At 43.8% G+C, this 16,973-nt stretch overlaps 1 protein-coding gene across 1 annotated transcript in view; it reads left to right on the forward strand.

The window, feature by feature from the left end:
• Window positions 1-808: 808 nt before the first annotated feature.
• Window positions 809-16,973, forward strand: part of MOB1B (MOB kinase activator 1B) — a 125,512-nt gene continuing 109,347 nt past the window's right edge. Inside the window, exon 1 of the mRNA XM_029598683.1 lies at window positions 809-1,213. Coding sequence (XP_029454543.1) covers window positions 1,200-1,213 — 14 coding nt within the window. The 5' untranslated portion in view covers window positions 809-1,199. The remainder of the gene's footprint in view (window positions 1,214-16,973) is intronic.

Below are 16,973 nucleotides of genomic sequence, written 5' to 3' on the forward strand. Positions count from 1 at the left end.
CACAATAAAGTTACTAAGTTGTTAATTTAAAACCAATAATTTTTTTTTTACTCAATGCATAATTAAGCTCTGGAATTCATTGCCAGAGGATGTGGTGAAATCTATTAGTGTAGCTAGGTTTAAAAAAAGTTTGGACAAGTTTCTGAGGAAAAGTCCATTAAGGTAAAGTTGCAGAAATCCATTGCTTATCTTGATAAGCATCATGGTATTTATCTACTCTGCCAGATACTTGTAACCTGGATTGGTCACTGTTGGAAACAGGATACTGGGCTTGATAGACAGTGGAAGGTGCTTATGCTGTTACTGAGGTGATAGAATTTGGAAAATATCTTTTGAATGGTTAATTATACCAGTCGATTTTCTAGGTCCCTTGTTGGTGGAATTTCTGTGTCTGCTGATTGTTTTACAGAACTGGAGGTGCAAGATTTATATTGAGATTCTGTCGTGTCCCTTCTTATATAGAATATCCATAAAGAATTGGTTGAACGAGGCTATAAATTATTTTAATGGTTGTTTTATTGGGAGGTTGAAATTGGCTAGGGTTTTTTTTTTTTAAATTGCACAAAAGACCTTGGATTTTTTTTTCTTATTGTATCTTTACTAGCCAGTGGGAGAAAGTGATATGTGTAAATGTCACTTTGGCTTGCCCCCGCCAGCCATTCCAAATACTTCTGTCTAGATACACCACTCCTACATCCTCCGAGGAGTGTTGGAACATTTTTTAAGGTTAAGAGTGCAGAAAATCGGTTGCAGAGCCCCGTGGCGACGAATGTTTGCCCTTCCACTCTTAGGAGACACTGCAGCACCTCGAGGTCTAGCAGCACCGAGGGCTCCTCCTGGCTTCAACCAGAGAGAGGGGGAGGGGAAGGAGGATGCAAACAAACCCCGCGTGGCACTAAGCTTTATTTTTGCACCTACTGAAAGAAACAAGCGGAAAAAAAAATAAAAAAAGGTTTTAGGAGGCGGGCAGCCGGAGGAGGGGCGTTCGTTCGGCGCACAGTCGCTGCTTTCCCCATCCACTTCTCCCCCCCTGGGAATGGTTCATTCCGAACGTCGGTCGCCGCTTCTCGGGTAGTGGCGTTCTGTGGCCGAAGTTCCACTCTGCGGAGCGGCTTGCGCTGTCGGTGTGCGTGAGCAGGGGCGGCGACGAGCGCGCGTGCAGCTCTCCGGCTGCAGCCTTCCCCCGAGCCCGGCCCGAGATGAGCTTCTTGTTGTGAGTACCCCGGCGCGCGCCCCGGCTCCCTGACTGGGAATGCGGGAAGGGCTCCGTGTCTTCGGCAGGTGCTGCGCGCGACCCCCCAGCTCTGGGTGTGCCGCAGGGGGGGGGGGGGGGGTCGGTGGAAACAATAGTGGAGCTTGCGGCTCTCTGCTTCGAGCGGCTCTTGCGGTTTATGTGCCTGGATGGAGCCGTTTGGAGGGACCGCGTGGGAGCTCCAGGGGGTGATGCTCTTCAGGAGCCCGGGGGCACTGGGACGGCGCTGCAGCTGCTGTCGGAGCCGCGCTGCTGGCTGCTTTCTCCCGCGAGGCGGCTCAGCTCCTGCTGCCGTGCCGGGCTAGGGGGTGAAAGGTGGACCCCATGTTGTTGCTTGCAGCGGAAGCAACGCGTTCCTCTTTTGTTTTCTTTTTCAACGAACGCAGGAGCCGATGGAGTCTCTCCGCTGCAGAGTGACTTGGGGTTGAGGGGCACTAGGGAGAGAGGGGATAAAACTGGAGAGCAGCAGGGGCAATAGGAAGCTGCCTGGATTAAATAAGCAGAAGGGATTAGAGTCACTATACCCAGGAAATATTTGTGTGGGGGAAGATTTATATTTTATTTATTAACCGTCTCTTCCGAAAAGCTCTAAACAGGGAACAACAGTAGCCAGAATACAAAACAGGAATAGTGAAATAAAACCGTAATACATATATACTAAACATTAATATACATAGAAAAGACATGTCGGATTATATATTTAAAACCCCAAAACAATGTTGCCACTTTTCGAATAGCCGAATATTAAGGAAAGCAAAGGAATATCTTGAATCAAGCAGGTTATTAGTAATGATCATACAAATATATAAGCGATCATAAAAGTAATAAGAGGGCCAAGAATAGATTAGTCAAATGCGGAAGTGAGAATCCAGACTTGTAAAAGTAGAAATATTATTGTGCTAGTATTGCCGTGTTTTTTTGTATTTTAATCTTCCACACTGCCACTGGGATATCATAGTTGTTGAGTTTGTGCCACAATACTTTGGTACCATTGATAAGGATAGGGGCGGGTATTGTGGACAGAAAACAGTCTCGTGTTCCTTTTGGTCCAGTACCTGGACACCGGACTCGCCATTTGTTGTAGATGTGAGCAGTGTTCATTGTGTAGGTGTTTGTATAATTCGTATCCCCTGCACAGTAGTTTAGCTTTTTTTGATTCAAAGGGTAGACTGAAAGGATTAGAAGTTGATTTGCCCCCAGACAGGAGCTCAGGGGAGCAGAGCCGATCAGCCCCAGTTTGTTTCATTACATTGAGCTCTGCTGACTAGTGTTAAGTGCTCTGTGTTTTAGAGTCTGCTAGCCTCAGCTTGCCCAGCCCACAGCATTCCTGTTTCTAAAGCCTGCGATTGGCCTGCCACAGACTCTTACTGCTTGGTAATAGACCTCACTGATGCAAAGTAAAACTTCAGGAACTAAAGCTGTCATTCAGCACTTTCTCTTTTGAAATTGAATAGAGGTCTAGCAGATCTCTTGCCAGCCAAATCTTTTTTTTTTTTTTTTTTTTTTGAGAGGGGGGAGGGCGGGTTGGAGGTGGCATTTGAACATTTTAGCCCTATGCTTCTCATGAATGTAGAGACGCAGTAAGATCTGATGAAGATGTGGCTGTATGTGTTGTGTGGTAGTGTCTGTTCAGTGAGTTGAAGCTAGGTTTAATTATCTAGTTCAGGTTCTCTTATAGAAACATAGAAATGATGGCAGAAGAAGACCAAACAGTCCATCCAGTTTGCCCAGCAAGTTTCGCACTTTTTTTTTTCTCATACTTATGTTACTCTTGGCTCTTAGTAACCTCTTGGTTCTCTTTCCCTTCCACCCCCATCATTAATATAGAGAGCAGTGTTGGAACTGCATCTAAGTGAAATATCTAGCTTAATTAGTTGGGGGTAGTAACCACCGCAATAAGCAAGCTACACCCATGCTTATTTGTTTACCCAGACTATGTAATTCAGTCCTTGTTGGTTGTTGTCTGTATATAGATCCACTTTTCTTCATGCCCCCTGCCGTTGAAGCAGAGAGTTATGCTGGATATGCATTGAAAGTGAAGTATCAGACTTTCTCCCCTGCCGTTGAAGCAGAGAGAAGAGTTCTAAAGACATAGTAGCAATGGATATGTGCTGAACTTAAATTGGTTTGGTAGACTACAGTCTCCTAGTGAGACAAGGAGCTGAGAGACCAGGCAGAGAATCGGGTTTCCCTTACTGCAGGCAGATAGTAAGGATCATATTGTACTTTATTAGTAAGCATGGGCTGGCTGACTGGTCACTCTGATGTGTAAAGGACATTACAGAGCATTCAAGTGGTCTAACATGGCAAATATCCTACTTTAACTGAAAAAAGTAATCATCTCATGCTTAACTATAAATTTTAGCTAATAAAAAAAATACTTATCTTCATAGTTGAACATAGAAACAGAGAACCAGACAGCAGATAAAGACCATATGGCCCATCCAGATCTCCTACATTGTTTACTTTAGACTCAAACTTCACCCCCTGCCACCTCATCCCTCTTAAGTTTATCCCAAGCTGTCTGTGAATCAGAGTATCTCCCAACCACTTGCTTAAATTTTGCATATCTTCCTGTTTTGGAATATGGTCACATTACCCACACTTAGGTGTTCAGAGAACATGGTTCCGAGTGCCTCTGAATAGCATGTGTATATAAAGCTGGATTACAGTGTTCTGCATACTTGCTATTCTGAATAGTAAGGGGATTGCCTCCGCATGTGTTCATGCGGTCCCTGATCCCCACTTGCTCTGCAGTGTGGGATATTTCATGGTGTAATCGTTATAGATCTGCAACAGCAGCTCACAATAACAACCTACACCACACTTCCCGGAGATTGCCCTGTCCATTAGGGTCTAGCCGCAGCCTAGTTATTCAGTGCTGATGTAGGGGGCAGGGGGCCAGCAGGGAACCTAGGCGATTGACATCCTGCCTTTGTGTGAGTGCAAGTACCTGTCTGGGGCAGGTTTTGCAAACAACATAGAGACTGCAAGGGTCTGCGGCCATGGCTATTGAACCTAATAAAAAAAACCCCAAACAAACCAAAAACCCCTCTCAATAGAAAGTATGTTTCAAGAAAACCTTCAGTGTATGACTGTTAGTTTGTGTATACAGTTGGACAAATGAAATACCCTTTGGGAAGCAGTGTCACATGCACGTGCATATTGGGGGGGGGGGGGGGGGAGGAAACTAGTCTCTGGCAAGTAGCTTTGAGAAATGTTTGCATGGAATTTTTATTTTTGTATCTGCGGGGTCTGTTAGGAAGCTTTAATCCCCTGCACTGCATAGCGTGTGAGGTGCAGGTGATGGTTATGGATACGGTGTTCAGGCATTGCTGAGAAGTAGCACAGAGTGCATGCAGAATAAGGAATTCATGACCTAGAATCCGTCGACATCTGCATAGAAGGGGAGATTTACATGCTAGAAAAAGTGGAGTCTGTCAGACCCAGCCGCTTTAGCATTTTCTGGCAAATCTCTGTGCCAGGCTTGCGTGCCTGAGCCTGAGTTTTTGGGTTGAGATGCCAGTATATGGAAGCAGAAATCTTGTGCTTGAGTGATGAAAATCCTTGAAAGGAATCATCTCTCGCTTCCTAGAGGTTTCTCTTTGTAATCCTACACTGTTCTTTTAGGCTGTGATCTTAGAATTACACAAACTGTGCTGTGAGCGGCTTCCGCATTAATGCAGATTTTTTTTTTTTCCCCCCGAGACGGAGACTGGCATGTGTGGGCCCGACACATTGGGGAAAAAAATTCCTTGAGAAAGTAGATTGTGTGCTTCTGACTTCTTAAAGCCGGTTTTTGATTATTATTTTACCATAAATGCTTTTTATTGGCAAAATACACCGTTAAGAAACTTTTTATTGTTTACACAGACAAACAGCATTCAGTGAATGAGAAAAGACAGTCAAAAGTGAATAATAAAACGCAGTTGCTTTATGAATGATTGCTTAACTCCTAGATTTTTCACTAGATTTTGCTCTTCCTCTCCTTTCATGACTTCCCCGTAACTGTTTGTCAGCAAGTGAGTGGTTGACAGTGTTGGTAAGCTTGGGTCTGACTCTTGTTGTGGGGTTGTGCAGCATCTTCCACCTATGAGTTCTGATGAGATCTGGACCGATTTATTTTTATTTTTTTTATGTCTTTTGACTTCCCTTTTTTAAATTACATTGCGGAGAAGAGAATGCATTTCAGACCTCCTGTTCGGTTCTAATGGAAATGCAGGTCACGTACACTTTGGAAGACCACGGCAGTATAAATCTAAACTGCTTTAGAGGGAAAATAAGGTAGTCAGCAAAAAGTGGGGAGATTTAGTGTCAAGCCTGCCTGGTTGGTTTTCTATTAATCTGGCAGGATTGAAAGGCTTGCTGCTGTGTTTCCTAACACATGGGGGGGGGGAATTTATGTCCTGTGCTCCCCTGATGTTGGCAGGGTGAGAGAGTCTCTGCTGTCCTTGCCCTTTTTTGTTAATTTATGGAGCTTCCCCTGCACTGAAATGAGATACACAGGGGCACAGATGCCTGTCTCACCATGGGTTTGCTTTCAGCGTTAAAACAAGTCTCTGGAGATCAGAATGGTCTTTGAGAGAGGGTGGTTTGGTTTTCACGGATGAGTGCTGTGATACTGCCTTCTCTTTTCCTCTTGTCTGTTGGATCTGCTTTTACATAGGTACCTAGCGAGGCGGGTCTACCTTGGTTCAGCATGCAGTTAATGTCCCGCTGGACCGTAGTTCCATCCCAAAGCTTCCTGTATGCTCTTTGTGCATCATGGGGCCGATGCAATATCGTGCGCAGCGGGTAATGCACAGTTTTAACACGCGATTGGACATGTGTCCAAAACTCCCAATGCAGTACGGGGATGAGCGCGTCCAAAATGCGCATCCAAATCACCGCATAGCTAATGCCGCTCGTCGCATGTAAATTCCATGTAGACGAGGCTATTAGCTAATCCCCGTGATGCAAAACATTTCCTGCACGGCCGGTGCGCCCATTGCAACGCTGCAAACTTTACACTAGCCTGGGGCTGGCGTACAGGTATGCCATGCTCAAGGGCGCTTCGAAAAACAAAAAGAAAAATCCTGGCTTTCTGTGACTTCTCCTAATAGTATCGTAGTGATACTAAGTAGGAGGAACCAAATAAAGCAGATTTAGTTAAAAAAAAAAAAAAAAAAAAATAGGGATGCCCAATATACACACACACACGATACACGGATCTGGCCGTGTATCTTGTGCATGTCCATGCCGGTAGCAGGAGAAAATGGATGCGCGTAGATTCAGCGCATGTTTTCCCAACCCGCTTGACAGCCACCTCTCCTGTGCACCTGATGCCGAGGAGGCGTTAGGGACGCACAGATTTTCCCCAGCACCTCCTTTTTATTTTTTTTTTTGGCGTGACCCCTAATTGAAATATTGCGGGCTGGGCGCGCATTAGGAAAATGGGTGCTCAGCACTGGGGAGTTGGGGGGAGCAGCGTGCTGTTGCTCCTCCTGTGGTCCTAACACAGCGCTGGTCCAGGGCCAATGGTTCCTCTTCCTGCCATGGCACAGAGATGACACTGGTTCTCTGGCTGCGACTGCATGGCCTCTCTTTCTTCCCACTTGCATAGACCCACTTCCTTTTCTGGGTTGCACAGGAGGGAAGGAAAGACCATGCTATCACCACCCCCAGACCGATGGCATCCTCGGCCAGAGGTGAACAAACCTTTTGAGCCACAGATCCCTCTTCCATCCATACAGTTTGGGCCCTCCCACCCACCAAAGTTGGGTTACATGTACATAATATATCGTGTGTGTGTGTGTATGTATCTACCTTATAAATGGGCTCTGACCGATGGCCCGCAAATGCGCAGTAGAGAGCAGCTCTACCGCGCATGCGCGGGCGAGCACGTCGGTCAGAGTTTGCCTGTTAACAAAAATGGTGTGGCGAGGACCAGTAGCAGTGGTGGCGGCGCGCGAGGGAGGGAGGGACCTCCCCCCCCCCCCCCCCGGAGATCTTCCGTCTGCTCCATCCGAAGGGGTTGTGAATGAGCTGAGAGGGGAGTGACTGAGGGGAGGGGGGAGGGAGGAGAGAGATGAGAAGGAGAATAGAGGTGGGAGGGAGAATGGGGGAGGGAGAATGAGGGGGAGGTGGAAGGGAGAATGAGGGGGAAGGAATTGGACCGAAAAATTTTTTTTAATGTAGCCCGTTGTTACGGCCTTAACGGCTAGTGTGTATGTGTGTGTATATATATATATATCTATCACCAACCAATCATCCGTTAAACTGATTGCCAAATAGAAGCTCTAAATTACAGTTTTGATTCTCTTCAGGTTGCTGAAAGGAGCAATCAGATATACACAGAAACACAAAGAGAAGCAGATACCATACTACATCCAGACAAGCACCTCACAGTAAGAGCAGCAGGAACTCCTTCCACTGCCAGACACGTTGTGAACTAACTCAAAACCCTGCAAAAAAGACACTCAAAATCTATATAACAAATCTATCATAACGTAACAGTAGTAACACCAATAACTCAAACAAGAAGCCTACCTGTAGAAAAAGCAGCACTGAAAATATTACATTGGGTACCAGAATACCAATACTCCACCTACTGAGGAAACAAAACAAACCCGATTGTTGTAGATCCCTATATAGACACTAAATGCTAGCAGAATCTCTCACCTTGGTCACACGCACAGAGCAGGGACAGACCCTCACCAAATACAGAATAATGGATCACAAATTGGAACCAACAATATGCAGACACAAACTGAAACCCAAAGAAGCCAGATTCTGTGTAACAATGGAAAAACAGAACCACTATTCCTTATAAAACAAGTAAAATCAAGACGCATGAAGCATCAATTATAACTAATAAAATAATATTTTAAAACTACTGCCAAATAGAATAACTTCTATTAATTAAAGTCAGATACATTTTTTTAAATTTCCCAAGCCCCAATAAAATATTTCAAAACAGCACACATATCAAATAACATCCAATAATTAAAACTAATAAAGATAATAATTAAAACTAATAAACCTCTTCTATCCATACCTGAGAACTCTTGATTTCCAGTCACCCGGAGATTGTTGAGGATTAGGGGGCTAGGAGGACACACAAACTTTGTCCTCTCTCTTGCACAGACTCGCATGTTCATTCTCTCTCACACACATACTATCACATACACATACATACATGCTCTCATACACACCCATAAACAGGTTCTAAAACCCTCTTTACTTCCCCCCCCCCCCCCCCCCTGATTTCCACATACACACATAGGCTCTCACCCACATAGTCCCCCTGGCAGCACCCATTCATTCTCAGTCACAGACCCCCAGGCAGGCACCCATTCTCTCTCTCTCACATAGACCCGCAGGTAGGCACCCATTTATTCTCACACACACACACAGACAGACCCTCAGGCCGGCACCCATTCGTAATCACACACAGACACTCGGCTCTCCCTCTGTCAAAAAAATGGAGTATCTTTACTATTACATCTGAAGTGCTGCACCTCTCCTCGTGCAATCCACTCATCAGACAGGTCACCATCTATTGCAATTCTTCTCTACTGCCAATTCCCGACTCCGTGGCTGCACCTCATGCTTGGAATAGACTTCCTGAGCTGGTGTGTCATGTCTACCTCTTGCCTTGTTTAAATCCATCTAAAAACCCACCTTTTTGAGGCTGCTTTTAAACCTTTAAGCCTCATTGTCTGCCTTCAACCTTATTAACTATGTTTAACCATTGTCTTACTATATGAAACTCCCCAAGTCTCTTGACTAGTATGTTTTCCTTGATTAGATTGTAAGCTCTATTGAGAAAGGACTGTCTTGGCCACCGAGTGAGAAGCACACCAAGAGCCTCTTTCTCAGTTTACCTGCTTTCTCCAGATTACCTTTCTCTTCAATGCCTCACAATAAACAAAAAGCGAAGCTGAGGGAGAACATTACCAGTTCTCCCTCATTGGATTTATGTCAACCCTGGATAGAAGGGTTTTTCACCATAACGGCAGCAGAAATCCCGGCAGCGATGACCGTTGCAGGGGCCGACTGTGAGCAGAAGTCACCCCTGCTGGCCGAAGAGACCTCCCTTAGCCCGGGAGCACCGGTGACACCATCTCCCTCCTACCACGGAGTGCTGCTGCTGTCAGACATATCATTAGTCTCCCCTGAGGAGAGTTGGGGAGCTCTGAGTTCATCGTGAGTGGCTGCAGAGAAGGCAGGAAGTCCTGTTTTTTCTCCTGAGCAGATTTGAATATTGTTGAAGAGAATGCCCATGCTACAGGGGCCTTTGGAACGGCTATTCCTTTGCCTATGTCCCTGATACCGGCTCCTTCAGTTGGATTGGGTGAAGGTGTTTCTCTGAGTGGATGTGACACAGTGAACATCCCAGTTGGTAAGCTTGGACTGACTAAATCCCCTGTGATCACTTTAGAAGTTTTATGGAATGCTTTAGTGACTTTGGAAGCTTCTATTTCATCTTTAACTAAGGTTATCATGGATACAAACAAGCGAGTTCTTCTTAATTCAGATCTTGTTTCTTCTCAGGGAACTAAACTTGCTGCTTTGGATACACGTGTTACTTCCTTGGCAAAAATTCAGCAAAATCAGGTTCAGGTGGACCAGATATATTCTAGGAAGCTTGAGAATGTTGAAATTCCTTGTGATCCCTCAATTTGAGGGTATTAAATTTTCCTGTTATCAAATTGATTTCTCTGGCAGATTTGTTCAGCAATTATATTTCCCAAATCTTGAAAATTCCTAATGCTGCGATGCCTGTAATCACCAAGGCATATTATTTACCTCAGGCTGAAGAAATAAGTCCCGGCTGGGAATTTGCCTCAGGACACTGTCTTGGACCTAACGGATATTCTTGAAGATTCCCAGTCTATGATACCTCGCAAAGAGGAACTCTCTTGCTATCTTTTGCCTTTCCTTCTGACCGTCATAATGTGCTTAGGTTTTTCTTTCACAATTGTTCCTTATTTTGTGGGCAAAAGTTATGGATATATTCCAAACTTACCAGAGTCATTCAACTTTACAGGAAAAAATTCCTTTTTATGCGTTCTGAAGTGTTGTCTAAGGGGGGTCAATTTGTTTTGCGATATCCTTGTAAGTGTTCGATTAGATATCGTGTTAACTATATTTTCTTTGAACCATCCCAACTGAAGTCGTTCCTAGATTCGCACCCTCAATAGTCACTCTTTTATAGTCCGGTTTATAAATGTGATACTGGTACTATTTTCTTTATTTCATGGTTACATATCTGCTTATTTTTCTTTGTCACCCTCATTTTCCTTTTACCATATGAGGATGCGTGAATTTTTTTTTCCTTTTTATTTTTATGATATTGACTATAATTTTAATTGTATACCTCATGTTACACTACAAGGTATTCTTGTCTTTGAATTCATAATAAAAAAAAAGGGACTGTTTCTTATGTGGTGTTTGTACAGTGCTGTGTATGTTCAGTAGTGCTACAGAAATGTTTAGTAGTAGCTGGGGGTAGCTTGCATAGAGTGGTTGGTGTGTTAGTTTTTACTACCCTTAACAAAAAAAACAAAAAACTTGCTGGACAGACTAGATGGTCACCTGCCATCATTCACTGTGTTAACATGTTACGTAAACCAGAATTCAAATGCCTTGCAGTATGCAACAGGAAGGGAAGATGGGTAGGCTTGGATAGGCTTTATAAGTTTTATCTTTCATCATATTCTGTTTCACTTAGTTGCAAGCAATTCATGTCTTCTGATAAAGCAGTAATGACCTCTATATTGACTTACTGCATGAGTCTTTTCCATGATATTGTTCAATTGCCTATCCTGTTTTGGCTGTACATGGTTTGAGGTCTTGAGAAGGAGGCTACATTAGTAAGCAATATTCCCGTCTCCCTTGGCCTCTGATCATTCTATGCCACCCATCCTTCCGGTGCTTTCTTGGGTTACTAAAGGAAACACTTGATTGTTGGTTGAATCTTGCCTACCACTTCTCTCTAGATGTATGTAGCAGTGGCTGGAGCCACAGCAAGCGTGCCGGCAGCTGCATTTGTTACACTATGAGGCTGGTTCATGATTAGAGGTGACAAGTGCTGTTTTCTTTTAGCTGGGGGATGCTGCTTTTCATGGGGCTATCAGCAGGCTTTTGTGAGCTGACAGGAGGAATGGAAGCTTGAAAGTTTGGTGTGACATGTGGAATTTTGCACCCAGGATTGATTTTCAGAGAGCTACTGTTACCAAATCAGGAGCAGGAAAGAAACATTTCTTTGATTTGCATTTCTTCCTTGTTCCATACCGCACGTCATAATTTCCCGACTGTTCCCCAAATTGCTAAATCTTTGAGTAGCTTAGTTTTGTGTCCAGAAAGGCTTCCCAATCACCTTAAATTAGAGTTGCCACCTAGTCCATTATTAGGGAGAATTTGAGGGAGGTGAGGGGTTCGGGTCATGAGGGCACAATGTTCTCCCTATCCTGCCTCTTCCTTCTCCCCCTCTGACATCAAACTTCAGTTGCTAAAGAAAGAGAAATCTTCTTTTTTTTTTTGTGTTCTCTGTATGGTTTTCTATTTCAGATATCTTCCCTGGCCCCTTTTTCTCACCTAATATAGCCTCTCCATGGGTATTGTGATGTACTTTTGTTTTGGGTTTTTTTCCTATCTGATTTGGGTATCCTTTCTAATCCTTAAATAACAGGGGAATTTTCAGTAGCCGGAACAGGTACCCAAGCAGAGTAATACTGCAGGCTTTACACTTTCTTCTTCAGGGGGCGGGGAGGAGAGGGGAATGGAGGCAGATGTGACAATTACATTCCGTGCAAGTATTTCACTCGCATGACACAAGATGCACCCTGGGACTACTTCCCTTTTTAATGGCATTAAAAGTGCATGTGCTATAAACTCTGCATGTACTTTAGCCGGTCTGAGAACAGTATACAGACAGGCCAGTTTACTCAGAGAAATCACTGTTTACCTGGATAAATGCTTTCAAAATTGTCCTAAAAAACCCCCCCAAATCAGAAATGTTTTCATTTCTTTAAATCCAGATGTTTCTTTTTGCTCCTTTCTGCTGCTGGCTCAGTCAGAATCAGCCTCTGCTGGGGCCACAAAGCTATGAGCCTTTGTGTAAAATTAACTGGAGCTTTGCCTCATTTTTACCCTCCTTCTCTCCCTCTTACCCACACACCTAACTCAGCACAGTGATGGTTCTTAGCCAGGGGCTACAAACCCTTGTGTTCCCAACCCTAGTTCATGTGTACCCTGAGTCTGGCCTTTCCATGTTAGAAGTGAAACAGCCGTTCCTCCCCACCTTCCTAGAACAGATCCGGTAGCAGTACTGGGGGGGGGGGGGGGGGATGTGAGTCAATGAATACTGGTCCCCGACCATCAACAGCACCTTCATGAAAATATGATGGTAGGTAAACACCAAAAGGCTCATCTTGGCTACTTGTTTCCTTTCCTTACACAGTACACCCGATCTCCAGTGTTACTTACTGTCTCTGTTCCCCACAACTAAGGATTTTCTGGGTCTATCTCCTATTCTTAAATTCTGGAGCTTTTTATGCCTCTGTCTGGCACTTAACTGGGAGGCAGTACCATACATCTATTACCCTTTCTAGTAGTGCACCCCCAATGCTGCTTCTTTTCGAACATCCTGCCCTATTAAAAAGTGCTGGCTGCTTGTGCATTATTTATGCCTTTTTAGATATTTTAAATGCATATATCGTATCTCACTCCCTTTCCTTTCCCCTCGAGTATACATATTCAGGTCTGCCTGAACGCACCGGGCTTATGGTGTAGACTGTGTGCCATTTCCCTAGCTCTTTCTCTAGATACCTGTCTGTATCCTTTTGGGTATTTGGCTTCCAGGGTTGGAGAATAGGACTCTAGGTAAGATCTCACCAATAATTGGTGCATAGGCAGGAAATAAATCAATAACAAATGAAACCAGACCCCTTCCTTCCACTGTGCAAAAGAAGATGACAAATGTCAAATCTAAGATGTATGCTTAATAACATGAACACAGTAAAACACAGGAAATGTAAAACTTTTCTGTAAGCCCACGTAGAGAAAAAGAGGAATAGAGAGTTATCTATGTTGAAATTCAGGAAAGATTGCAGTGTCTTATTCAAATTGTCTAACTTTTATAAATAGCTATCATTTTTTAAGACTACACTATGAGACCAAAGTTCTAACCATTTCTTAAACATAATTTTATCATTTTTTGTTGTATACAAATGTGTGCATGCTCTTATAAATAATCTTAGATTTCTGGGATGCCTTGTTTGTCAGAACCTCTAACCTTTAGAGAGTTATGAAGTAGGAGACAGGTTGGGTTTTCAATAACCATGTTGGGTTTTTAACAGCCCCAAGCACTCTCATGATGTGTGTGAATGAATCAATTGGAATCAGGCATTTGTTTGACAGAGCTGGCGTGGGAACTGAATTCTAGACCTGGTGGCTGGTAATATGGCTAGCTTTTTGGAGCCTTTTTCTGCGAATGATAACTGTGCAGTGCTCTGCGAACGGTGTGGAGGGCAAATTTCATAGCTGTTCACACGGCATAATCCATGCCGTAGTTACACAATGTTAGGTTCCATATTAGGTGCTACTACCCAAGAAAGAGATCTAGGCATCATAGCGGATAACACATTGAAATCGTCGGTTCAGTGTGCTGTGGCAGTCAAAAAAGCAAACAGAATGTTGGGAATTATTAGAAAGGGAATGGTGAATAAAACAGAAAATGTCATAATGCCTCTGTATCGCTCCATGGTGAGACCGCACCTTGAATACTGTGTACAATTCTGATCGCCACATCTCAAAAAAGATATAATTGTGATGGAGAAGGTACAGAGAAGGGCAACCAAAATAATAAAGGGTATGGAACAGCTCCCCTATGAGGAAAGACTAAAGAGGTTAGGACTTTTCAGCTTGGAGAAGAGATGGCTGAGGGGGGATATGATAGAGGTCTTTAAGATCATGAGAGGTCTTGAACGAGTAGATGTGACTCGTTTATTTCCACTTTCGAATAATAGAAGGACTAGGGGGCATTCCATGAAGTTAGCAAGTAGCACATTTAAGACTAATCGGAGAAAATTCTTTTTCACTCAGCGCACAATAAAGCTTTGGAATTTGTTGCCAGAGGATGTGGTTAGTGCAGTTAGTGTAGCTGGGTTCAAAAAAGGTTTGGATAAGTTCTTGGAGGAGAAGTCCATTAATGGCTATTAATCACGTTTACTTAGGGAATAGCCACTGCTATTAATTGCATCAGTAGCATGGGATCTTCTTAGTGTTTAGGTACTTGCCAGGTTCTTGTGGCCTGGTTTGGCCTCTGTTGGAAACAGAATGCTGGGCTTGATGGACCCTTCGTCTGACCCAGCATGGCAATTTCTTCTGTTCTTATATTTGCTGAATAGTCATGCCCCTTGCCAACAGTGAACACAGGGAGCCAATCGCGTGGAAGAACATAGCAAAGTCGTCTCGCTGGATGCAACAAAGGTCACCCGTTGTAAGGAAATTCAGATTGTTTGAATAGGTCAGTCAGGATGGTCAGGTAGCTGACATGAATCACTGGGTTGTCTCCTCAAATGCTTGCCCCGTTCTCGACCCTTTGCTACCTCGGTGTATCGCTCCGGGGTTTGGTAGAATTCCATGACCCAGGATCCTCAGGCGTCCTCGTAGTTGGACTCCCAGCAGCCTGCAAGATATCCAGTGCTTCCTGATGCAACTCTGGATGAAATTCCGGAGATGGTGAAGCTAAGGCCGAATGGGAGTAGCCGCATTTCCTGCACATGCTCGTAGAGCAAACGCTCTACTAGCTATAACAGAGAGGTCTGTTCGGTGCTGCTGGTTGACGTTACCCACATGTTATGGCTACTTCATCTTGCTATCTATGGAAAACACCGTTTACAGTAAGCAAACTTGCTTTTTCCTGGCCTTTGCTTGCTTCACCACTGGTATTGGCAGTATGTTGTCCAGGGAGGGGCATCTGGTGCTCTGCTCCTGGAAAGCTTCTGTTTGTATCACCTTCACTTTCTTTGTTTGCAAACTACCCAAAGTTTCATTTTGGTCACTTTCCTCTTCTAGAGAAAGTGGGTGAAGCTTCTGGTATGGGAAGCAGGATGAAAAAATGGACTCAATCCTTTATGCCAACCTTGAATACTTAGAGTGTGAGAGTGTCTCTGATGTTGCTCGCCTGAATACAGTATGCTTGGTGTGGAGCAGAGCTTCATCTTCCAAATGTGCTCTTACAGTTTACACTTGCTAGCACCTTTGTGCATCAATAAATCTTTTATTTACAGAAAGCTCTCTCCCTTCCTATCTAGCCTTTTTGATTACGCCTTCCCTCTCTTCCGCATCTAGCTTATAGTCTTGGCATATGTCATTCACTGCATTTCTATATCCTTTTTACACACTAACACCAGTGGTTCTCAGACTTCAATAATGTCTAAGGGTCATCCCACCACACCCCATTTCAAGTCTGTTCCTAAAGCTCCAACACCCTTTCTTGTGCTTCTCACCCTTCTGTCTTCTCTCTCCTCGCCCCAACTCCTACCGTTCCAGTTTCACGGTCTTCAATACGTCATCTTCCTCTCCCTGCCTCTTACATCTTCACCGTGCCATCTCTTCTTGCATGAGCTGTTTTCTCATTTCCTCACTCCTTTTGGCCATGTCTCTTCCAAGCTTTTCTCTCTTCCTTACTCTGGACTGAAAGGACTAACTCCATCCACAGCAGAAATGGAGACAGCCCAAAGTTGCAGTGTTGACGTTTAGGAAGACAAGTTACAGCAAATGCAAATATTTTTAAATGAGTATTTGCTAACTACTGTAAACCGATTTGATATGCTTGCATGAAAAGTCGGTATATAAAAAGTATTAAATAAGTGGCCCCTTCTCTCCCCCACCTTGAAAAAAAAAATTGCTATAATTGGTGTTTCCAGTCCTCTCACCTGATAAATCAAGAGACAGAGCTGTTTAAAAAGAAAATCAAGCGATCTGCTGTATAAATCATGAGTTGCTAGTTTCCACTAGCCTGCCTCCTGCTCTGTTCCATTGCTCCCTCGCTCTCTCTCTCCATTCGCCCGACTGCTGATAAAGAGATTTTCCCAGTCTGTGCTCCAGAAATAGACGACTCCTCTGCCGAAAGGTCTTGCTACCCTAGGTCTTGGTCATTTCTCCTTTTTTCCTTGCTGTGGCTGGCAGCTTCAGAGGCTTCTCTACCAAATTGTGTCTCTCACGATAAAGTCACAAAAAGTGTGGCATTATTAAAATTATCCAAAAAAACAAAGGAGAGCTGTGGCTGCTCTCAGCATTAATAGTACATAAAGGATAAGTGCAGAAAGAATTTAATGGTCGATATAAACTGTTTCATAAGGCGGCAACTCCACTGTATACAGAGACGTCTTTAAAGGGCCCTCCCGACACGGACCCCGTGTTTCGCCAAAAGGCTGCATCAGGAGGGACAGCAATTTTTACAACAATCGATTTTCATAGCAGTAATTCATTACTGAAATTATCACCATAAAATTCTTGGACTTAAAAGTTTTAACTAACATGGACCATCAAAAACATGGCAAAGGGGCTCAAATTATGAGCATTTAAAAATTAAGCACAGCGAGTTTCTTGGCAGTTGTTTGGAGAGATCAGAATGACATGAAAGTTAAGCGTTGGTCTTCTGTCTCATTTTAAATGCATATAGACAAAAATTATAAAAAGACTTGAAGCCCTTTGATGAAAACATTGA

Source organism: Rhinatrema bivittatum, chromosome 1 (genome assembly GCF_901001135.1).
Source record: "Rhinatrema bivittatum chromosome 1, aRhiBiv1.1, whole genome shotgun sequence".
In the NCBI taxonomy this organism is placed as follows: Eukaryota; Metazoa; Chordata; class Amphibia; order Gymnophiona; family Rhinatrematidae; genus Rhinatrema; species Rhinatrema bivittatum.